The following is a 25,273-nucleotide window of genomic DNA, read 5'->3' on the forward strand; positions in this document are numbered from 1 at the left end:
AGGTCTGGACAAAGAGGGCCAGTTTTCTGCCTGGATCAAAGAACAGTTCATAAACCACTGGTAGACCCCAAAACTGCTGTCCTTCCACCCTTGCATATCAAACTGGGATTGATGAAACAGTTTGTGAAAGCTTTACCTCAAGAAGGTCCCTGCTTCAACTACTTTTGTGGTAAATTTCCATATATCTCCCAAGAGAAGATAAAACAGTGTATTTTGTTGGATTACAAATTTGCAAGCTGATGCAAATTTGATGAAAGTAATCTGATGAAGGACTGAGATTTTGAGGGAACTATGAATAAAACAGGCATGGATTAGCTTCAGATCTGTTGTTGAGAACTTCTTAGAGAATAACAAGGATCCAGACTGCAAGAATATAATGAAAATATGTTGGCAAACTTGAAGAAGCTGGGCTGCAACATGAGTGTCAAGATACATTTTTTACACTCCCACTTCAATTACTTCCCAGAGAATCTAGGAAGTGTTGGTGAAGAACAGAGTGAGAGTTTTCAACACGACATTAAATACATGTAGATGAGGTACCAAGGGAGAGGGAATGTCAACATGATGACTGACTATTGCTGGATGCTGAAGATAGGCTGTAAAGTAGAAGGATCTGCAAGAAAATGAATGGACAGAAATTTGACTCATCATAGATCAGTTTTTAAAATGAGGTAAGTGTTTAGTGGACTTCTTGCCATGCTGCCCTGTGGAGTTTAAATCTGCACTATTTCATGGCCATTACAAACAATGGATATGAGAGACTCACATAAAATTCTTTACCTAAAGATAAAACAATATTAGAATATTTGGTACAAATTAATTGTTAACATATTATTTGTACTTACATTGCTTCTAACGTGAAAAAGGGCAAAGTCCTGCTGGGAAAAATACAGTGTCCTGAAAGTAGTCTGATAACATGCAGAAAAATCTCTTTTAAAATTTTTTTTTAGTAGTCACCATTAACAGTACCATTTACAAATTGTGTTATTCCCACTCCTTTTCTCCTTACGCATTTCCACACCATCTGGATCAATGGAAATTTCATTGTTGATTGAATGTGGTCAGTTTAATGAGTTTCACTGAACCTACAGCAAGAATATGGTTCCCATCTGATCCTTGGAGGAGTTATTATTATTATTATCAATTTATTTCTCTGTTGAGGAGACACCCCTGGAGGCGCCTCTGTAGCCAGGTGGGAAGGAGCAGCAGTGCATAGCACACGCTTCTTGATTAGACCGGGATTCGAGCCCGTCACCACCAAATACGGAGGATGTGGAAAGGTCAGGGAATGACCACTGCATATCCTAGAGCAATATGGCCTTAGTTGCTAATTCTCCTAAAAAAAAAAAAAAAAAAGAGACACCCCTGGGACAGCCATTGGCTAAAAGGGTGTGATGAGTTACATTCTAAGGTATGAAGCGGACCCCATGAGCAAAAGGTTACAAAGTCCATGGGAAGTTCTCCCTGAAAGGTTGAATACAAAATTTTGAAATATATATGTAATTATGATTTTATATTAGAATATTTCAAATTTTGACATCTAGGAAGTGTTAGGGAAGAACAGGGTGAGAGGTTTCACCAGGACATTAATGACATATAGATGCAGTATCAGGGGATTAAATTTGGTTAAATTTGGACTCATCAGAGGAGTCCAAATTTAACAAAATTAAATTTGGACTCACCATTCAATTATACAATTAGCATGTTATTTAATCTAAGTTGGCAGTTTTTTATTAGATTTGGTCAATATTGTCCTATGAGATCAATATGCTTTTGGGCCACTCTTGACAAGTCTTTGTCAGTCGATTCATTAACTTGCCCTTCACCAGAGGTTCCCAAACTTTCTCTGTTCACGGTGCCCTTAGTGTCCTAGTAATTTTTTTACTGCGCCCCTAGGCCAAAAGAAATACCTAACACAGTGGTTTTCAACCTTTTAATATATATTCCTATATAGATAGTATGAATCAGAGCTGTAATACTCAATATGTTCTACGTTGATAATAATATTAGTAAATTAATAAGAGGGGTTTACCTCAACATAGTACGTGGAACACTTCCGTATGATACCCTCCAGAAATTAAAACGGAAAAAACGAAAAAATCGACAACTTACCGGTACATTAAAGTAAAATATAAATAATTAAATAATTAAAGTAAAATATAAATAATTAAATAATCAATTTAACACAATTCAAAATCAATTCAAAACAATTAAAATTCAAATTAACGCAATTAAAAGAATCTAACGAAAATATTCAAAACGATTTTCCTTCCTGAAGCTGACAATGCTTTTCGACCGACTGTCGTGATCACAGGAATGAAAATTACCGAATCAGGCTAAACCTGCAACTTAAATAGTGATTATATGTCTTCGCGCATGCGCGTAAAGGTCCACGCATCGGAGATCAAATATGGCCGCCGAACATTAACAGAATTCTCGTGTAATTTAATTTCAACGGTTTCTGCAATTAATAGTCGCGTATAATTACGTTGAACGTTAAGTATTTTGGCCTCGTTAAATAAAAAAGTATGTTTTTCGTTAATGGCATGAAAGGCTAATTCTGACGCTGCTGAACGAGAAGCACGAACTGAGGCTTCGTGTTGATTTACACGAATATTAAGCGAAAACCGCGTCGAACCCTGGTAAGACGAGTCGCAATCACCGCAAGACATGTTGTATACTAGATCATTAATTTGTGTTGCGAACGCGGACAGAACCGAGCGATTGTTCAGTATAGTGTGTAACTTCCGTATAGGCCTAGCTATAATTTTAAATTCAGTATCTTTAAAGAATCTGTTAAGCTGTTTGTGCCACTGTTCAACATATGGGACAGAAATAAAGTATTTTTTGATATTACTATTGTTGATTGGTGTAGTATTTTTTATCCTATCCTTGGCTTGTACCCTAATTCGATTTATTGTGTTAATGGGATAACCCCTGTTCAAGAATCTGCTAGTTAATATTTGTATTTCTGAGTCCAAAGCAGAATCCGTCGTTGAATATTTATAGGCATTTAGAAATTGATTAAAGATAATCGATCTTTTGTAGGTGAACGGGTGGTAGCTATTATAATGTAGAAGCATACCGGTGTTTGTGGGTTTTCGATAGATGCTAAATTGTATTTTGTTCGAGTCACGGGTAAGCGTGAAATTTAGAAAGTTTAATGACTTAGTATCCGTATCTTCCCTTTCCAATGTAAATTTGAGTCTAGAATTTGAGTCTGAGTTGAATACACATTAGATATTATTTGGGATATGTTAAATAAAAACTCGACACCGATTAATTATACAAAGCTGCCCATTAAGGAAATTTTTCACTTAATTAAACTATTAGTTGAGGCTAACTACATCACCTTTCGAGACAAGGTGTACAAACAATTTTTGGATTACCAATGGGTTTGAGCCTGAGTGGCTTAATGTCAGAGATCTATCTCTCAACGATTGAGCAGATACATTTGACACCTTTTCATCCCCGTATCACATACTATGGGAGGTATTTAGACGATGTTCTAGTTATTACTGATAGTAGTACTATCCAAGACATTTTACATTCGTTTAATAATATTCATTCTAGACTCAAATTTACATTGGAAAGGGAAGATACGGATACTAAGTCATTAAACTTTCTAAATTTCACGTTTACCCGTGACTCGAACAAAATACAATTTAGCATCTATCGAAAACCCACAAACACCGGTATGCTTCTACATTATAATAGCTACCACCCGTTCACCTACAAAAGATCGATTATCTTTAATCAATTTCTAAATGCCTATAAATATTCAACGACGGATTCTGCTTTGGACTCAGAAATACAAATATTAACTAGCAGATTCTTGAACAGGGGTTATCCCATTAACACAATAAATCGAATTAGGGTACAAGCCAAGGATAGGATAAAAAATACTACACCAATCAACAATAGTAATATCAAAAAATACTTTATTTCTGTCCCATATGTTGAACAGTGGCACAAACAGCTTAACAGATTCTTTAAAGATACTGAATTTAAAATTATAGCTAGGCCTATACGGAAGTTACACACTATACTGAACAATCGCTCGGTTCTGTCCGCGTTCGCAACACAAATTAATGATCTAGTATACAACATGTCTTGCGGTGATTGCGACCCATCTTACCAGGGTTCGACGCGGTTTTCGCTTAATATTCGTGTAAATCAACACGAAGCCTCAGTTCGTGCTTCTCGTTCAGCAGCGTCAGAATTAGCCTTTCATGCCATTAACGAAAAACATACTTTTTTATTTAACGAGGCCAAAATACTTAACGTTCAACGTAATTATACGCGACTATTAATTGCAGAAACCGTTGAAATTAAATTACACGAGAATTCTGTTAATGTTCGGCGGCCATATTTGATCTCCGATGCGTGGACCTTTACGCGCATGCGCGAAGACATATAATCACTATTTAAGTTGCAGGTTTAGCCTGATTCGGTAATTTTCATTCCTGTGATCACGACAGTCGGTCGAAAAGCATTGTCAGCTTCAGGAAGGAAAATCGTTTTGAATATTTTCGTTAGATTCTTTTAATTGCGTTAATTTGAATTTTAATTGTTTTGAATTGATTTTGAATTGTGTTAAATTGATTATTTAATTATTTATATTTTACTTTAATTATTTAATTATTTATATTTTACTTTAATGTACCGGTAAGTTGTCGATTTTTTCGTTTTTTCCGTTTTAATTTCTGGAGGGTATCATACGGAAGTGTTCCACGTACTATATTGAGGTAAACTCCTCTTATTAATTTACTAATATTCCTATATAATATTTTTTTCTTTATATAGAGGTACTAAATAAAGATCAACTATAGATCACTACAAAATTAAAAAGATACAGCACAATGGATACTGTACACCTTTTTATAATGAAATAAATATACAAATTTAAAAAATATATAATAATAATAATAACTTTAAGTAACTTAAACCCAAATTACACGGCACCCCTAGAACATTGTTGCGTCACCCCGGTTGAAAACCACTTCTTTACACCATTAAGTTTCTACCACATGGGTTTTAGGTCTGTGGATCGTGCATGACAATCATGGAGGCTTAGTTGTTTTCAAAAGTGTGCTAGACTACTAATCCACCTCACTGTTCCAGATTTTCTTTTGGCATTCTCCTCTTGTTTCTTTTTAAGAATTCTTCACACAGAAGATGATTACAGCCCATCTGTTTTGGAAATATATCAACTAGAAAAGCCCTCTCTATCAAGAGCAATAATTGCACTTTTATTTCCTGGAATTAACTACTTATATACCATACGACTAATGAACAGTAACTAATGAAATTTGCTAGCTGATGGTTACCTGTATATTCAAGATGATGCAGAAGCATGCACCTGTTATGCAGTTTGCAAATAAGAATTCAGCATGGTGCAATGGCATATTATTATTACAGGATAATGAACTGATACCTTCAGATGACATTGCACACAGGAAGATACAATGAAGTGTGTGTGTGTGTGTGTGTGTGTGTGTGTGTGTGTGTGTGTGTGTGTGTGTGTGTGTGTGTGTGTGTGTGTGTGTGTGTGAGTGAAACTTAAATGGGTTTGAGAAAAAGCGATAACTCCTTTAGATATTTGTCTAAAGTTTTATATATGTCATTTAGATATTTATCATTATCATCCTAACTTTTCATTTTCTTAAACTTTAGCATATTTTGTCAAAGCGGAGGCGAAATCTTAAAAAAAATTATATCATAGATCCCCTCTTGAAAGCATATATAGCAGTACTAGACTACGTAAAGTGGGCTCAGATGCAGTATGAAATAACCAGTTCAGGTAAGTATGCAATGAAATTCTTGCAAACGCTACTTAATCTTTGTAATATGCCTTACCTGTTTATAAATTGACTTCAAAATAGAGAATAAATATAAAAAAAAAAAAATCTTTTAAGAATTATCATTAATATATAAATTTCTATATATTTCTATAAGCATTAGAAAAAATCAGTAGAAATAGTTGGTAATTTTTAAATAAAAGAATTAAATCAAAAAATTGTTATATCTTTATGAATGGGTAAACTTGTCTGTTACAGATCTAAACTGAAAAGTCTCTTGATTTTTCATAGTCTTTGTTTTCCATGATTTCCCCTCAAGTGTGCCAATATTGATGGAAAATAGTTGCAGTCTGTTTTTTCCTTTATGAGGAGAATTTGTCATTCCCATGCTCATCATTAACAACAAATGTCTTTATCAAATTAACTCTGACTTTTAGACAGTATAAAAGCATATGAAAATCATTGCTTCTTCCAACTTTTTTTTTTCGAGCAGTTGTTAATTGTACAAATTGCGAACAGTCTTGTTAATTAATAGTAATTTCCTTACCCTAGAACTTACTCTATTCCCTATCACAGGGACATTTACTTTCTGTTGCATTCCTTTTTTTTTTAAGGTATTTCCTTGGATACTGTTCTGAATTTTGCTTCTTTTTTTCAAAACCAGTCAGAACACATGAATCAGCTATTCAGCATTTATTCACAGTTAATGTCAGACTTGTCAAACTAACTTTTCTTTTTCTTAGCTTATTCTGTGTACTTTTTATTTTATGGAATTACCTTCTTACTATGTGTTCTGAAAATTACAACCTATAGAAATTAAGTCCAGTTCAACAACTTTCTCCTAACTTCTTAACCCAGATGCCATCAACAGTACAAAGCATATCATACATTCTAATAGTCTTTGGATGACCATTAAAAAGAAATTAATAATAAAATAAAAAAAGAAAAGTTTGATCGATTTAATTATGTAAATCATAATTTAATCAGACAAACTCTGGGTTGATTATTTATTTCCACTGAATATGTAATACAGTAATACCCCGAAGTTACGCGATAGGTGGGTCCAACGAAAATCGCTTAAGTCTAATTCGCGTAAGTCGGGGTACAACTTTGCATATAAATACATATAAATTTTGTTTAATTGGGATCAAGGACTAACAAAAACACTAGTTTAGAAGAAAAATATTTAATAAAATTGCAGTTCTTTATACATATTAATACAAAATATGTAGGTGCCTCTGTAGCCAGGTGGGCAGGAGCAGCAGTGTGTAGTACACGCTTCTTGATTAGACCAGGGTTTGAGCCCATGACCACCAAATACGTAGGATGTGGAAAGGTCAGGGAATGACCACTGCATATCCCCTGAGCAATATGGCCTTAGTTGCTAATGCTCCTAAAAACCAAAACAACAACAAAATATGTATTAAAAAAATAAATGAGTTACATAAAAAAGTTATTTCGATGTCGATGGCTTCATAAAATCTAACAAATTCGTCTGACGACACAGCGCCTTCTTTTTTTCACACAGAATTTCTTTGTAGCAAGCTAATAATTTTTTTATTCCTTGCTTTGTAGCTATAACTCGTTCTTCGTTGGAGTCTATGTTTTCTAAAATTTTTAAGCCCTTTTCAATTGAGCTGAGACCTTCTGTCAAGCTTGCAATTGTCATTTGCTTTTCTGATGGAACTGGGTCTGAAGTGTCAGATACTTCAGTGACATTTTGCTCACACATCTCTGTGAGCTCATTCATTGTCAGCTCCTGACTATGTGAATCCAACAGCTCGTTGACATCATCACCATTGCCTGGCAAGATTAACAACTTCTCCTATCACATGAGCGACATGATCAGTTTCTGGCATTGTTTTCATCTCATTTTTGAAAAAAAATGGACAAAGTTTCTTCCAGACACCATTCAATGTTTTTTGTGAATTTCATCCCAAGATTCTTCAATGATTCTTATGGCATCTAAAACATTGAATTGTTTCCAAAAGTCTTTAACAGATATCTCAGTATTTTGTCTCATAGCTTCATTCAGGCGTGCAAACGAACGCCTCGTGTAGTAGGCCTTGAATGTTTTGATGACTCCCTGGTCCATCAGTTGAAGCAAGCTGGTTGTGTTTGGAAGCAAAAACACAACTTTCACACGTGGGTCAAAATTAATTAGGGGGGTAGGAGGGTGACCGGGTGCATTGTCAATAAGAAGCATCACTTTAAATGGAATCTGTTTAGACTTGCAATAACGTTCGACTTCGGATATGAAGTGGTGACCAAACCAGTCCTCAAAAACGGAAGCTGTCACCCAAGCTTTGTGATTTGACTTCCAAATCACTGGTAAGCTAATTTTAGATATTTTTTAAAACTCTTGGATTTTCGGAGCGATAAATTAAGAGAGGTTTTAACTTGCAGTCACAAGCTGCATTCCCGCCAACCATCACTGTCAATCGGTCTTTAGAAACCTTAAAGCCTGGAAAGTTTTTTCTTCACACGCGATAAAAGTTCTTTTAGGCATCTTTTTCCAGAACAGGCCAGTCTCATCCACGTTAAATACGGTTTCACTGCTATAGTCACCTTCTTCTATCATAGCCTTGAGTGTCTCAGGAAAAGAAGACGCATCTTCTTTATCGGCACTTGCCGCCTCTCCACTCTCTGCGATACTGTGCCAGTTACAGCGAGTTTTAAATTGATTGAACCAACTGTTACTAGCTACAAAGTTTTCATCTTTGCCCGCCTCCCCAGCTTCTTCTTTCAACCTCTCAAAAATCAGTTTCGCTTGATAGCACACAGTGTTCTGATCGACTGGACAATTCTTCACTTTTACTCGATTATCACACCATAATTTCAGCATTGTTTCCATCTCAGCAATGTTTCCATCCATGACATTTACGAATTATGCTTGAGTTCAAGGATTGAGCATTTTTCACTGCTTCGAGAATTCTTTCTTTATCTTTTATAATTGTTCTTACTGTGGATTCCGGTAGCTCAAACTTCTTTGCCAAATCACAAATTTTCATTCTGCTATCAAAATCCTTGATAATGTTAAGTTTACATTCCAAAGATATCGTTTTCCTTTTATTACTAGGTGCAGGAGAATCAGATTTACTTTGTTTAAATGACATAGTTTTTTTAAGGGTTTAGAAAATGTATAACAAAATAATCTTAACTTTCGTCGATCGTAGAATCGTAATTGTGCACGTAGAGTTCACACGAAACACGTCCAATGCATATCACAGCAAGAGAAACAATGAGGGTCGTTTTTCATATGCCATCAATATACGGCTCGACCAACACAATCCATTTCTCTCGTGAAAACAATGTAATTTCCGACAAAAGTTGAGCACGAATTCGAACACACACATATAAATATGACAGTTGGAATACAAATTCTTGTATATGTGTGCAGCTCATGCGGCAGCAAAGTTGAATTTTGTTCATCTTTCGCTCTCACTCTCCGCTGTCGCACCGTATATCAATAGCATATGAAAAATGACCTTGAAGATAGTGGGCGGCAGTGTTGCCAAACGAAAAAATCAAGAACCGCGTAACTCCAAGTTTGCGTAAGTCGGGTTATTACTGTATATTCTTTTTCTGAAAATACATACATGCAACCTGTTATTATTAAAACAGGTTGCATGCATAGATTCTCTCTCCTCTTCTTAGATATGACTTCTTGACGAAATCACATATACCACTGGGTGTATGTGGGCTTATCAACTATTCTTCTTTGTATTTTATGTGATGATATTTTTCAGAAATATCTGTTGTCTGAATATTTTCACACTTTTCAACATATTTTAAAAATATATAAAATAATTTAATAATTAATCAATTAATGAAACTTTAGTTTCATTAATTGATTAATTAGTAAATTATTTTTATAATGAAATCATTGGAAAAAGAGGACTCCCTCCCCAACCACAGATTTGCCAACTATGGGTTTCAGATAATGTGGTTTTGCATTTATATACCAAAATTTTATAATCTGCACTTTTATTATGTGTATGCAGTCGTCTCCTTAAACAAAATAACACTACATTTATTGCTTCCACCTCCCATAGTCATAATAGTGGATCTAGTGGGTGGTAAAGTATATGTTAAGTACCAAAGCAACTAAGGCTATGAGACATCAGTATATTGTGTCTGTAATTGTGTGCATTCTCTGGTCGGTTTGCTTAATGAAAAACCCGAGTTTTCAGGAGAAAAAAAACTATGTTGCTCTCGCCTGAGATCAATTAACTCACCCACTTTGTGAAAAAAAGTCCATAAAAATTCCTTGCATCATTAACAAGATTCAAACTCAGGCTTTTCCACCTGGTGTAGGAAGATAATAATTTTAACCACCCTGCTACTTTTGAGGGACAACTAGCGTGTAATACTGAATTTAAGTAGTCTGAGAGACACTGATGCACGTATTTTTAGAGGCCCTTAAAATCAGCTTACAGAAGCTTTGGACCAACAGTGAGTGGTGTTTCAAGGTCTAATGGCATCTGGACCAACTATGCCACTGCACTGCACTAAATCTGTTTTACTAGTTATTAAATTATCATGATCTGAATCCCTTTTTGGTATAAAATTAATAAAGCTTCAAGTAAATATTATGATAACATATTTTTATTTCCTTTTGTTACCAAACACAAAGAAAGCAGCATTCAATATAACAATTTTTAAACATTATACATGACATTATGGAAACTTACAAAAATGCAAAACTAAAGTAATTACTTTATAGAAAAAACATTAGTGTCATTTAGGAAGTAGCAGCCATGAGCTTATGCTCACACCCACTTCTTGCATACTTCCTAAATGTTGTCTTGCATTTTCGTTACCAGTCGGTTTTACTTCAGTCCGAAATATTTAGTATGAACAATGTAACATTAGCAACTGCATTACCGTAAGTTAAGAAGTGACGTAATTTGTGTCATTTCCATTCCACATTGTCGCCAACAGACCAAACACCGACTGTCGGACCGAAATTTAGTAGGTTCTGCCAAAGATGTTTTCACATCAAGAATCAATGTTAGTGATTTCATTAGCGTCATTTAGGAAGTGACGTAATTTGTGTCATTTTGGCTTCAAATTTTTGCGATCAATTGGTTTTACTTCAGTCCGAAATTTAGTAAATGCCACCAAAGATGTTTTCACATAAAAAAAAAAAAAAAAAAATTGCTTAGGTTAAAATCACTCACAGTCTGGATAGCTGTCTTATTTTTCCTGGGGATGTGTGTGTGTGTGTGTGACGGGGGGTAGAAATGCTGTTCTTTCTTGGAATCTGATATGATTGGTTAGGCTCCAAGAGTTGGAATAAGGCACATGTATGCAGCCTGGTGGATTGCTCAAATAGGGTGATCATGGTGTCCAATTTGTTAATTTCTGTTTAATTCAGATGGCGGGCTGGATAGTATCATCAAGCTTTAATGAATCTTTAAATCCTGTATTGTGAATCCCTTGTGGTTGTGGACCACTGACAGAATGTTGGTCAGGTGATCCTGGTATTTTTCTGCAATACTATGAAATGGCTGTGTCCTCCTGGTATTTTTCTGCAATACTATGAAATGGCTGTGTCCTCCTGCTGTCCCTGGAATGGTTTTTCAGTTTTTACAGTTTCCAGTATGACTCCTTTATGTAGCATTTGCTACGTAGGCAGTCAACCTGATACACTATGTTCCTGATCTTGTGGGGGGGGGGAATGCTCTTAGAATTTGCTCAAGCTTCCTGTTACACTGTATAAAACATTTTATCATTGTGTTTCTTCACTACACTTGAAACCTCCTACCCTATTCTAATATGATAGGTGAAAGTAGGATTCTTTGACTTCTCTTATTTCAAGTTGGATTTGAAGTGCAGTACAGATTTGATGTCTGTCGATTTATTTAGATGGATGGAGAGATTGAGAGAGAGCACTTTCAAGGGTCAATGTTCAGAGGATTGGATGTTGGTAAGTTTGCTGAGAAAGAGAGAGAAAGAAAGATCCTAATGATCACATCAAGAAAGAGGAGACTACTATTTATCGAAATGATCATGGTTGTTTTCTATTTCTAGGATAAAGTTGCTTATGTTGTTGATGTGGAAGTAGAATCTAAAGCTTCTTTATTATGGCAGAAACATTGCCAGACATAGATATATGAGATACGGCAGTGGTATGTTTACTCTTACTATTCAGTACAGTAATACCCCGACTTACGCTACCCCGACTTACGCGAACTCGGAGTTACGCGGTTCCTGATTTTTTCGTTTGGCAACGCTGCCGCCCACTATCTTCAAGGTCGTTTTTCATATGTTATCGATATACGGTGCGACGGCGGAGACTGAGAGCGAAATATGAACAAAATTCAACTTTGCTGCTTTTATGTTTTTTATATCAGTGAAGGGGAAACACATTTCACCATAATATAACGTAAAAACCAACACAATTCCAGCTATCGGTATAATCGCAAATGCAATTAGATCGAGTTTACTACCAGTTTATAACAGATTCCACTAGCAGAAATGCAACTGGATTTTTATTGTTTTATGGTAGTAACCCCTAGAAATGTGAGGTGTTAATAGTGTATCTCTGCCTTTATGGTGTTGTTTATTCAGTTGCTACATGCGCGCAGCTTTGTTTATGCGTATCAAGCGTGCCTCCTCGTTTTGTAATTGTGCTTTATTCCCTAAAAATGAAAAGGAAGCGTCCTGGTGAAGGCACTGCAGATTCAGAGAGAAAAAGAAAAGCAATTATCGATAAACAGAGGCGGACTGGGTCAAAAATTCTTTCCCGGGAAAATTTATAGTGGCCTCATACTATGGTTTATGGCCAAAATCACACTGGCCCACCGGGGTTTCCCCGGTAAGGCTTATTGCCAGTCCGCCTCTGTCGATAGAGAAAAAATATGAAATTGTGAAACGCTTTGAGCGAAATGAAAGACCATGTGATATTGCACGTGCTGCAGGCCTAAATGAAGCAACGGCGAAAAGCACATGACAATTGCAAACTTGACAGGTTGAAAATTGAAAAGGGCTCAATTGTAAAGGGCTTAAAAATTTTAGAAAACATAGACTCCAACGAAGAACGCGTTATAGCTACAAAGCAAGGAATAAAAAAATTATTAGCTTGCTACGAAGAAATTCTGCGTGAAAAAAAGAACGCGCTGTGTCGTCAGACGAATTTGTTAGATTTTATGAAGCCATCGACATCGAAATAACTTTTTAACGTAAGTCATTTGTTTTTTTAATACATATTTTGTATTAATATGTATAAAGAACTGCAATTTTATTAATATTTTTCTTCTAAACTAGTGTTTTTGTTAGTCCTTGGTCCCAATTAAGAAAAACTTATATGTATTTATATGCAAAGTTGTACCCCGACTTACGCGAATTCGACTTACGCGATTTTCGTCGGACCCACCTATCGCGTAACTTCGGGGTATTACTGTATCTACTTTGAAGACAATGGGAACATAATAAACATACCAAAGAAATAGATGATTCTTGTGGGTATGTGTTTGTATGTGCACATGTGCATGCCCATATCACCTTATCCCAATATACAAGTTGTATATATATTGAGTTGGCTTTGCATTATCAACACCTACTTAATACTTGAGGCCACCTTTTGCCCATAATTCACCCTGTACACATCTTGGCATAGACTCTACAAGGTGTTGCATTGTATCCTGTGGTAGTGCTACCTGTGCATTGCAAATTGTGTTCATTAATGCCCAAACATTGTCCAATGGATAGTTGTAGCATTGAATGTCATTTTCCAGTAGGTCCCAAATATGCTCAATTGGGTAAGTTGGGTTGTAGGATGGAAAATTTATTGTCACGTTCCCGAAATTAGTTAGCAACCTGCTGACTTTGTAGAATCATGCATTATCTTGTTCATATACTCTGGAATTGTCTGGATACACTATCATCACGAAGGTGTGTGTACTTGGTTGGTGAAAATAGAAAGATAGGCATTCCCATCGAGCTGTTGATTAATGGTGGTCACAGGACCCAGGTGTATGCCAAGAAAACAGACCCCAAACCATAACACCACTGCGTCTGGCTTGCTGAACACCAACAGCACATCATGGTTGCATGTTGCAATTCTCCAAATGTAAATACACCCATTAGCCTGATAGAGTTGGAAATGGGATTCATCAGACTGGGTGACAGATTTCCACATGTCAGTGGCCCAGTGTCAGTGCTTGTCCGCCCATGCAAGGCACAGTTTCTTGTTTCACAGTGAACATGTGCACCCATGACAGTTGTCAACTGCCATAGCCTGTATGGGTTAATATCTGGCACATAATCCACATTAGTTTTGCATTGTACTGGGTAGTTAGCTGGGCCACTGTGCTGCATCACTGCTATGTTACGAGATGAGACACATGATGTTCACTCACTGCGGGCATCAACCGTGTGTGGCTGTCCCACGTGTGACCTTTGGCTGGCTGGTTGGCTGCTGTTAAGCCAGTCAGTAGACTCTTGACATCACAGAACAGGAGCACTTAACAATGTTGGCTGTTGTCAAGATCCTGGCACCTGCACATCTTGTCCCCAGTCATTCACATTCAAAGTTGGAAGACCTTGCTGACCCATTCTTCATAGACACTCAAAATTTGATCACCATGTGTGAACGGCAATCTTATATCAGCTGTTCCCAACTTAGAGCCTTCATCAGTGTCACAGAGCAACAGTCTATTCCTGCACAAAGGGATTTTACTAATACAAAGCCAACTCTGTGTGGGAGGTGGGATGTATTAAAAATTCACAACAAAGGCACAAACATCAGCTTTACCCTGGAACTAGAAACAGCCATGGGATCTCAAACAGTTCTTTCATAGTAATATAGAGAAAATCTATGGACACCACATCTTTACCATTCAAACAGTCTTGGAACTGGATTCATCAATGGGATGATTCAGAGGGCACTTAGGTTTACAGCCCTTATCTACCAAGATTAGTGAATGGAACAAAGGGTTGCTCTTACGAAGAAAGGCTTAAGTTTTGCAAATTACAGAGCCTGGAGACTAGGCATCGCCGAGGTGATCTGATAGAGGTGTACAAGGCTTTGAATGGCTTTAGCATGCTCAATGCCGATGGAATTCTTCCTCTTGCTCAGAATAATCACCTGAGAGGGCATAAATTCAAATTGAGGAAGGACGGATGTCGGATAGGTGTGCGGAAATTCGCCTTTAGCCAGCGGGCAGTTGGTTTGTGGAATAGACTTCCATCGCTTGTTGTTGAAGTTGATAGCCTAAACAAATTTAAGGCTCAGCTGGACAGGTATTTCGAACGAATTGAGGGGTGAAATGGGAGTAGTGGTTGTTTTTTTTTTTTTTTTTTTTCTTTTTTTTTGGCTGATGCTGAATAAGCTTGCTTTCTTGCATCATATGCCTCTGCTAATGCTAATGCTAATTTCAAGATGAAGAAAACTACACCATCAGGCAAATACTATAAAATAATAGATGCCACCAGAGATTCTATGAAAAAGTTATGTAAAACACCCTAGTGGCATTTTGCAGCTAGGGTGATTCCCCCTAGAACTGAATGGAGAGGGAGATTAACAAAACATCCTACCAACTTTTACTGTCGCCTATCAGCCAAGAATAGGAAAGTAGATATCAAGAGGAGTGAAGAAGCATAGTGCTTTACATAAGTAACACAAATCTCAAGTGGGTCCTAAGAGGGTCCTCCTCCCCCACAAGAAGTCAAGAAGACAATGTGCCTAGTTGATTGCTAATGTTTCAAATGACACAGTGATTAGATATAAGCTATAGTCTAGACTAGGACATTCCAAGGATATCAAGTTGGAAAATGTAGTCAGGAGCAACATGACCTTTCATAAGATTGTAAAAAAAAGATCAGCTCTACTTGCACCAGCTCATCATGCATTATCTACCTTCCACAGAAACAGGGGAAGGCTTAACTTATCCCCCCATACTTCCTGGATCTTTCTATGTAAGCTATTCACCAGATTCCAACTCTCAGAACCCATTCATTCAGCCATATCACCATCAAAGAAAAACAAACCCCCTCCAAAGGGACACATTATCCATCCAGCAATGACAGCCTTCAATCCCTTGCCCTGGGGGTAATTGTGCAGGCAGATATGAAGTTTTCTGAGCAGCGCAGACAGTCTGCAAGAGTAACTCATGGTGTCTTGTCAATGATGTACAGGAATTTTTCTAGCAGGGATAAGGATGTGATTATCCCCTTGTATGAGGCAATGGTCAGTCCACACCTTGAGTACTGTACTCCTCAGCCAAAAACAGGATACCTCTCCTTTCCTTCAAGTATCTAGATAAATTTCTACCCAGTTAGAAGCCATTTCTACAGCCACATCACTGCAAAGCTGACGTTAAAACATTGATTGTGCTGGTGTATAAGATGCACCAACACAATCAACAAATCAGACTTCCATAGCTCTCCATTTACAGTTATATGCTATAAATGGAGAAAGCCATAATTGGCAACATTCCAATAAAATTTCAACAAAAATAACAACAGATCTTTATTTTATCTATACAGTGCGAGTGTGGGGAAGATAATCAATCAAAAGATAGTTTCAAGTTTAGTACATCAGGAATTTTTGTTACCAAAAATCTGTGGTAACAAAACTCCCTTTTGAACACAGGCTTCAATAGTAGGTAACTGGCACCTGCTATGTAAGTTTTTATTTATTGTATATGTAAGTTTTTATTTATTGTATAATTTACTATCATTGGTGTTGCTGAGGTGGGGCTGTAATAGTCTAAAACATCTGGCTTTATTTAAATTAAAATTTACATCAAAATGTACTGTATCTAAATTTTTCCCCGTAATAAATTTCTTTGGCTAAAGTAAAGAAAGCCAACACAAGAACCACGGCAAACTTTGGGGAACTTACCGGACAAACTGGTTTCCTACTACTGCAGTTTCTCCCTGCATTCTCAGTAAACAAGATGGTGTGTGTTAAATTTCACTTTTATTTTTAGAAATTATTTAATATTACTATTGGTAGTGGCAGTAGAAGTTGATAACGATGTACTGATTAGTTTTTTCTCATTATTAAAAGCAGATTATTGGAGTTCGTGAGTGTAATGCCTTTGCGGCTGAAATTTACTTACGGGTACACCCCTCCAGACTGCCTCAGCCTTAGGGTGTTTATCTCCCCTTCCCGCTGTTTTAAAATAGGAAAACGACTTCTACTGCCACTACCAATAACATGCACCATCTGTAGAAGTTGTTTTCCTATTTTAAAACAGCGGGAAGGGGGGATAAACACCCTAAGACTGAAGCAGTCTGGAGGGGTGTACCCGTAAGTAAATTTCAGCCACAAAGGCATTACACTCACGAACTCCAATAATCTGCTTTTAATAATGAGAAAAAACTAATCAATACATCATTATCGACTTCTACTGCCACTACTGACAACACTCACCATCTGTTTACCGAGAATGCAGGGAGAAACTGCTGTAGCGGGAAACCAATTTGTCCAGTAAGTTTGCCATGGTTCTCATGTTAACTTTCTTTACCTTCACCATTTATTCTTTAACATAAGAAGATAATGAAGTGTATTGTTCTTTAATGACTGTATCAGAGATAATCTGTCTTCTTTCTCAGTACACTTAAAGCTGTGAATAAACTAAAGTCAGCTATTAAATGTACCACAATAAATTTAATTGTGTAGTAAAAGAAAACAAACATTAAAAGTTTGGTAAACTAGTAAGTATATGATATACCTGCTAAAAACTGACTAGACTGTGTATTGTCTAGTTTTATTTATTTGCTTCTATTTTTAGTATTGGTATTACTATCGGAAAAATGATGCATGGAAACAAGTTTATATGGTATCAGTCAAAAAAAAAAATCTAAAAAAAATTATACCAACTTCATTCGCTTTCTAATGATTTGTCCAATCCTTTAAATTATTCAAACTACCCTTTTTAGTAACACACAGCAGAACCTGTTTCCAATAATCAATTATTCTCTGGCCAAAGACTTTATACATCTATTCTGTAGCCATTATTTATTTTTTCCAGTTTACATCTCTGTGTGTGTGTGTGTGTGTGTGTGTGTGTGTGTGTGTGTGTGTGTGTGTGTGTGTGTGTGTGTGTGTGTGTGTGTGTGTGTGTGTGTGTGTGTGTGTGTGTGTGTGTGTGTGTGTGTGTGTGTGTGTGAGAGAGAGAGAGAGAGAGAGAGAGAGAGAGCGAGAGCCTCCTCAGCCAAAATTGAGATATCTCACCTTTCTTTCAAGTAGCTAGATACCCATTTAGAAATAATTTCTACGGCCACATCACTGCAAAATTGACATTAAAACATTGATTTTGAATACCATCAGCATTTATTTTACTCAACCCTTTTATAGCTCTAAACACTTCAGTCTGGTCACTACACAGATACCTAGTTTCTGTACACTGCAATCTACAGCATTGTTTCCCAACCTTTTTTTTTTTCCAGATATAGAACACTTTTATATCTGAAAAGTCACAGACCACAAAAAATATTAAACTATATATGCAAATATGTTAACTGTTTTTTAAATGCAGTTATATGTACTCATACTCATACATATGTTAATGTGTAGTATATATTATAAGAATATTTATGTTGTTTTAGGAATATCTGTGTTTACCGTCAGTGGCAGGTCCTATGGACTGCTTTCATAAGTGATATGGACCACAGGTTGGGGAACACTGATCTACAGAACCTCAGTATTTCTTTGAAAAATACTTTTTGTGCTCCCAATTAATTTCATTGTCCTTTTCTATCTGCACCCTTTCCAAGAAATCTGCATACTTCCTAAAATGAGGATTCCAAACCTGTATGCATTATTCAAGTTATGGCCTAACCATTGCTTTATACCATAGAATTGCCAACCTGCAGCACATGTGCATCCCTAATTTGGAAAGAATAACAAAAAATTATCAAACTGATGTGAAAGATTGTAGAGAAGTTAAACACAATTTAAATTTCACTTTTATTTTTAGAAATTATTTAATATTACTAAAAGTAGTGGCAAATGATGCAAGAAAGCAACTTATACAGCATCAGCCAAAAAACCTGTCAATTTCACCTATCCATCCCCTCCAACGGTTTGTCTAGTTCTTCCCTGAATTTATTCAAACTGCCCACTTCCACAGCATCAGATGGACATTTTTCCCAACAATCAACCACCCATTGGCTAAAGGCAAACTTCTGCATATCTATTCTGCAACCATCCTTCCTCAATTTCGATTACGACCCTTGTGTGTGTGTAGTAGTCTGAGCAAGAGGAAGAATCCCATCAGCATTGAGCTTTATCAATCCATTCAAGACCTTAAAGATCCCAATCATATTGTCTCGCAGGTGTCTGGTCTTCAGCTACTGAATTCGCAGAACTGAAGACTTTCTTGATAAGAACACCCCTTTATTCCTCTCATCAATCGTGTTGCCTTTGTTCCAGCAGCTTTACATCCTTTCTAAAATGAGGCATCCAGACCTGTATCCTGTACTCAAGATGTGACATGACATTGCCTTATAAAATGGAATAATCGCCTCCTTATCCCTGCTAGAAAAATTGCTGTATATCATTGACAAGACCCCATGTGCTATCCTGGCAGCCTGTCTGCACTGCTCAGAGAACTTCATATCTTGACTGCACAATTACCCCCAGCTCTTTTTCATTTTCCACTACCCTGAGTGTAGTACCATATAGTTGGTATGTTAATCTGGGATTACTGCTACCCATATGCAGTACTTTACATTTATCCAATTTAAACTTCAATTGCCATTCTTCAGCCCAATTGCCTAATTTTTCTAGATCATATTGCAGTAGCATACCATCATTACTGTCATTAATCACCATAACCAACCTTCATGTCATCTGCAACAGATATTTAACTTGCTATACTTTCGTCAGTATATATATTAATAAACATAGAAAACTACAATGTGCCCAGCACTAAACCCTGAGGGACTCCACTGTTAACGTTAATCCATGAAAAACAATGTCCATTGATTACCATTGTCTTCTCCCACTCAACCAGGTGCCTCCATAGCCAGGTGGGTAGGTGCAGCAGTGTGTAGCATGCTTCTTGATTAGACCGGGGTTCGAGCCCATGACCACCAAATATGGAGGATGCGGAAAGGTCAGGGAATGACCACCACATATCTCCAGAGCAATATGGCCTTAGTTGCTAATGCTCCTAAAAACTAAATAACAACAACAACCACTCAACCATCTTTTTACCCATAGCAGCAATTTGCCCTTACTGCCATACTGCTCTAGTTTGCACAGCAGTATCAACAGTACCAAAAGCTTTCTTGAAATTTGAGTATATGATATCAAAATTATGACCCAGATTACAAGATTACAGGAACCTGTGGTCATGGTTACTGCCTACTAGTGTTGTTTGGCATACTAGTGAGCTCCTCATGACATTAATTCTCCAAGGATAATCATTTATTTTTTAAACATAAAATTGTATTTTTTTTTTTTTTTATTTTAAATGCTTACCGTAAATCCCCTTTATATAATTAGCAAAAATGAAAGGTGCCAAGCACAGATCATGTGGGGCTATTTTAATGAAAAGTGAAGACAATCCTTAAATGCAATCTGTGGCAATTTTTTAGCACATTTTGAACACAATTAGCATGTTGCAAGAAAAGATTGGACACCACTGCTTTATACAATGGAATAATCATGCCTTTGCTGCTGTTGGCAAAGTTTCTGCATATTGACAAAACCCCAAGGGCTTTGCAAGCAACTTTGCTCAGGGTTCTTCATATCAGACTGTACTATAAAATTGCCTGCCTTTTTCCTCATCAGCTACCTTGAATTTGTTGCTACCCAAATTTACTACTTTGTATTTATCAATGTACACCATTGTGATTTTCATATAACTGCATTCCTGTGAAGATGGTTCTGAAATACTTCTTTTAACCACTGACTCCATTTTTTTTCCCTGGAACCTAAGTTAAGCTTGCAGCTCTGTACTTACTCATCTCATCCTTTGATCCCCTTTGTGAATAGAACAGACATTTTCAGATATCATGTCTATAGGGACCTCCCCCCTGAATCCAGTGGTGCTGTCACAATTGTGGCAAAAGGTTTGCTTACCTCTTTTGCTGCTTCCTTTAATATAATTGGATAGATACTATCGCCCCTGAGTGCCTTATTTACTTTTAGTTTCAACAATTTCTCTTCCATCTTCTTCTCAGATATCAAAAAATCATTTAGCTCCCAGTTATAACTCTGTATACTTCTGGTATTCCCATCCATAAATACTTTTTATGCATGAATGTAGATACAAACTGTTTTTTGTATTGACTAAGTTGCCAAATTTCTGTCAGTATCTTGAAAGTTAAAATCCTTTGAGATAAGGCATTCTGGTACACTGGGCCATTATATTTGTCTGTATATTGTTTATTATACTCATTATAGTCATTTGGCCTATAACATACTCCTTTTTTTTTTTTTCAAATGTTGTGGTAGACCAAGTCAGTTTTACACTGGCAGTCCATGTCTTTGAGTATACTGTTTTATAATCCATATTCTTCTTAGGCAAAACCATAAATCCTCTCCCCATTTTCTCATGTTTGTTTTTTCTGCACACATTGTATTACCATATTGGAATTTTGCATCCCCTATATCAGAGTGACACCATTTAATCATTGTGTCACTCTAAATTAACCCAGTGGTGGCTCGCCTTTTCCTGCAATATATTATGTTGGAAATATGTGACATTTCACTTAGGAGATGATCCAAAAGCTACCCAAGACAAATTGAATTTGGAAGATCTAAAATATATATATATAGCAGTTAAGAATTTTGCTACCACAACTTTTCTATATAATCACCTCCTTACTAAAAGTAAGGAGGTGATTATATAGAAACTAAAAAAACCCCTTACAAAAACTTTAAAGTTTTTAACATGCAGCAGACAAAAACTCTTAAAAAAAAAGAATCAATCATTCTCCCATCCCACATCTGATTTGCACTTGGTGCTACCTAATATTTTTGATAACCACATAAAGGAATTTTTTGTAGATTTTCAAAAAAACAGAACATAAAATTGTTTTCCTTTTTTTGAAATAACAAAAAAAAAACTATATATATAAAAAATAAATTTAATATAGGCTAATGAATAAAGATATCCTTAAAAAACAGTGAAGTCATGAGGAACTCACTGGCACCCAGTTACCTGCACTCAACTGATGCTAGAAAGCAGTAAATATGAACTATAGGCTGCAGTTGTTTTGAAACTGTAGATTAATTTATTTAATTAATTTAATTCTGATTTTTAAAATCACTTGAAAAATTTAATTGTGTTATTTTTTCCAAATCAGGAGGTGTGCCATTGAGTAGAGCTATACTCACCACAAGTTGTCACTTCGTACACAGGACAAGCCATATTCGCTTGATTTGTAGGAAAACTGCAAATCAAGCGAATATGGCTTGTCCTGTGCAAATCAGTAATTGAAAAAACAATACTGAAAGTGAAAGCTCAAAAAATTGATTTAATTAATTAAACCAAAATTTGGAACAAATATCCATCCAATATGCAATATTGGATGTATATTTGCTTCATGTTCTTGCTGTATATTATATACCATACAAGAAAGGGTGCCCAGTAGTATATATGAACTATCCACGGAGCATTATTATATATTTACGAGTATCTAGCGAATTCATTGGATCACTAACATTTTTATTAGGATACTTATGATTTAAATTCAACCTGTTAGTACTGGCAAAATGATTCAAGGAAACAACTAATAGAGAGTAAGCAATGTCATCCTCCCCTGTCTTGTATTTCAAGTATTTCTCCAATCTCTCTCCTTTAAAGTTAGCTGAACTTACATAAGAATAGATAAGAGGTTATTGCAACAGTCAGTCACTCTTTGATTGAGGAAAATTTTCAGGCAAAAGGAGTACTTTTTAAATTTATACCTCCTTTCCTGTATTTTCATGTAACAGTGCTCTCAGCATTTAGTTTATCCATCTTTTTTAAGCCTTAAATACAGTATCATAAGAGATCCCAGATCCAGAATTATATCCATTGCATACACATAGCAGGGAAAAACAGTATGTGCTTTTTTTTTCTTTTTTTTTTTTAATTTTAGTTTTGAATTCTACAGTATGAATCAGCTTAAACTAATGCAGCATAAAGGATGAGTTCTGTGACAAAATTGGCTTAATTTACCCCACTCACCAGTTTATAATTAAGACAGTTTTTGTAATCTAAGTTTTGATTTGTTATATTATTTCAAAATTTAAACTGAAATCTGAATAAACTGTGATTCCAGAATATTTTTGTTTGTTTATTTGTAGATGATATAGACCATCATCAAGATGCTGAAAAAAAGACTTTGGGATTCAGAACTGTACAGGTATTCTTGGAACTTCTTGACTTACCAGGAATGTGGGATTTTATTATTCCAAAAATAATTGAGGTTTGTGCACATATTATATCTGTATATTTTGTTCATGTTGGCTAGGATCCCTCCTGCATGGATCCCAGCCTTTAATTCTCTTAATATTCCCTTTTTACCATATTTAACTTCACATTATAAAGAAAGAAAAAATGTCTGTATTAATAGCAACTAAAGTAGCTCGCCTACTCTGCATGAATTAAATGATTTTGGGAGAAGAGAGGCATGACTGTCACTTGTTATAGCAAGTTCAGAAGTGGAAGCTAACTAGATAGTTAGTTATTCAAAAGTGAATTGCCATGGCACATCACAGTGTCATAACAAATTACTATGGGTAGTTATATGATGGTAGCAGCATATTCAGGATATCTGTCTCCCTCACTTTTATTTACAGTCAACTTCTTTTTATAGGGTGTGGGCATGGGGGTGGGGTACTCTGAGCCAAGAGTAATGACAAGGAATCATGTCTCATTTCTCTGATGTGAAATGGTGCCTAATGCATTATTTTATGAGATATGGAAAGAGGGATCTATTGCTCCATCTGTGTATCTTTTGCCATCACTTCATTGAAGAGAGTAATAATCCAAAAAAAAGCAAAAAAAAAAAAAAACACACCCTACACACTTTCTCTTAGTGTCCCTCAGAAATTGATTAGATTCACCCCACATATCTGCACACAACAATGCCCCAACAAATTGACTCTATAAATATAGCCTCAGTTTTGTTCTACCTGTTGCATGGATATATTCAGCATGGCAGCAATATTGAACACTTAAATTATATATATGAATAATTTAAGTGTTTAGTTTTGTTATGATTTTTATCCATTACAGTTATTGAATAAAAATTCTGTAGCAAAAAAATATATATATTTTTAGTCCACTCTTTTATTCCTTACAAAACACAGCCAGCTATTCTATTTTTTCATGATTTGTACTTTTGGTTTTTATGGAGGGAAAAAAAGTAAAAGTTAAATTTTTTTTATATTTGAATGAGAGGGGGAGATAAAAATGCTTTAAGGTGGTTTATCATCTGAATCTCAGGCAATATAAAGAAAGTGCTGGGGAAAAAAAATTTATATAACATTGTTATTGTATAGTATGCATATAACAAAGTGCCAAGAAAAAATCAAATTGATAAAACAAAATTATTGTATAGTATACAAAAAAATTAAATTGATACACAGTCCAACTTGGTTATAACGAGGATGGAAATAACGAGCAAAAAGCCATAATGATTTTAATTTACACATATTCCCATACAATTGCTCACTATTATAATGAGCATACTAAATGGATATACCGAAAAAATTTTGGTAACTATGCAAACATAAACATTCTTAATTGCTCAGGTAGTTGAAAAAGCCCAATCCTTGGAAGAGACAAAAATAAAAAGGGCAAATTAGCTTTATGACCACCTGCATCGGATTAGTGGCCAGTTTATGACCTTGTCCTTCCAGAAACGGGGACTATACAATAATGCATTGCCATTCCACTTGTTGCATTGCCCTATTTACAAATTGTCTTGTATTCACTGAACCATAAATTTATTTCGGGACTTCTAAGAACTTTGTATGCATTTTGGGACGTCTAAGAATGTATGCATTTCAGGACTTCTAAGAATGTTGTATGCATTTCAGGACATTCTAAGAATGTTGTATGCATTTCGGGACTTCTAAGAATGCAGATAACTTTATCATTTTAAAGTAAAATCAGTTATAAATGAACCCTTCCTTCATAAACATCATGAACATGTCTACTAACAAAAGAAAGTACCTCTCGATTTGTGAAAAAGTCAAAAATATTTGTGAGTTAGAACGTGGCGCAAAAATTGTTGAAGTGTGTAAAAAGTTTTATCTGTCCTCTTCAAGTGTGTTGACATTGTGGAAGAATAAAGATGTTTACATATTGGCACTGGAAAAGAACATAATCGAAAAGAAAAAAAAAATTTTAGAAAGTGCAAGGTTGCAAACATTGATGAAGCATTGCTTCAATGGTTCGCTACACAAAGAAGTGCTGGATTTTCAATAGATGGTTCGATCTTGAAGACTCAAGTGGAAAAATTTGCTAAACAATTTGGACATGACAATTTTGTATGTAACAACAGTTGGC

At 35.8% G+C, this 25,273-nt stretch overlaps 1 protein-coding gene across 1 annotated transcript in view; it reads left to right on the forward strand.

The window, feature by feature from the left end:
• The window catches only part of LOC150076864 (TATA box-binding protein-associated factor RNA polymerase I subunit A-like), a 141,215-nt gene that overhangs the window by 64,389 nt on the left and 51,553 nt on the right, over window positions 1-25,273 (forward strand). The window contains exons 7-8 of the mRNA XM_090385705.1: window positions 5,677-5,803; window positions 23,062-23,183. Of these exons, the coding sequence (XP_090241831.1) occupies window positions 5,677-5,803; window positions 23,062-23,183 (249 nt within the window). The remainder of the gene's footprint in view (window positions 1-5,676; window positions 5,804-23,061; window positions 23,184-25,273) is intronic.

The sequence above is a fragment of the Mastigoproctus giganteus genome, chromosome 12 (genome assembly GCF_048544385.1).
Source record: "Mastigoproctus giganteus isolate SK-2022 chromosome 12, ASM4854438v1, whole genome shotgun sequence".
NCBI classification, from domain to species: Eukaryota; Metazoa; Arthropoda; class Arachnida; order Uropygi; family Thelyphonidae; genus Mastigoproctus; species Mastigoproctus giganteus.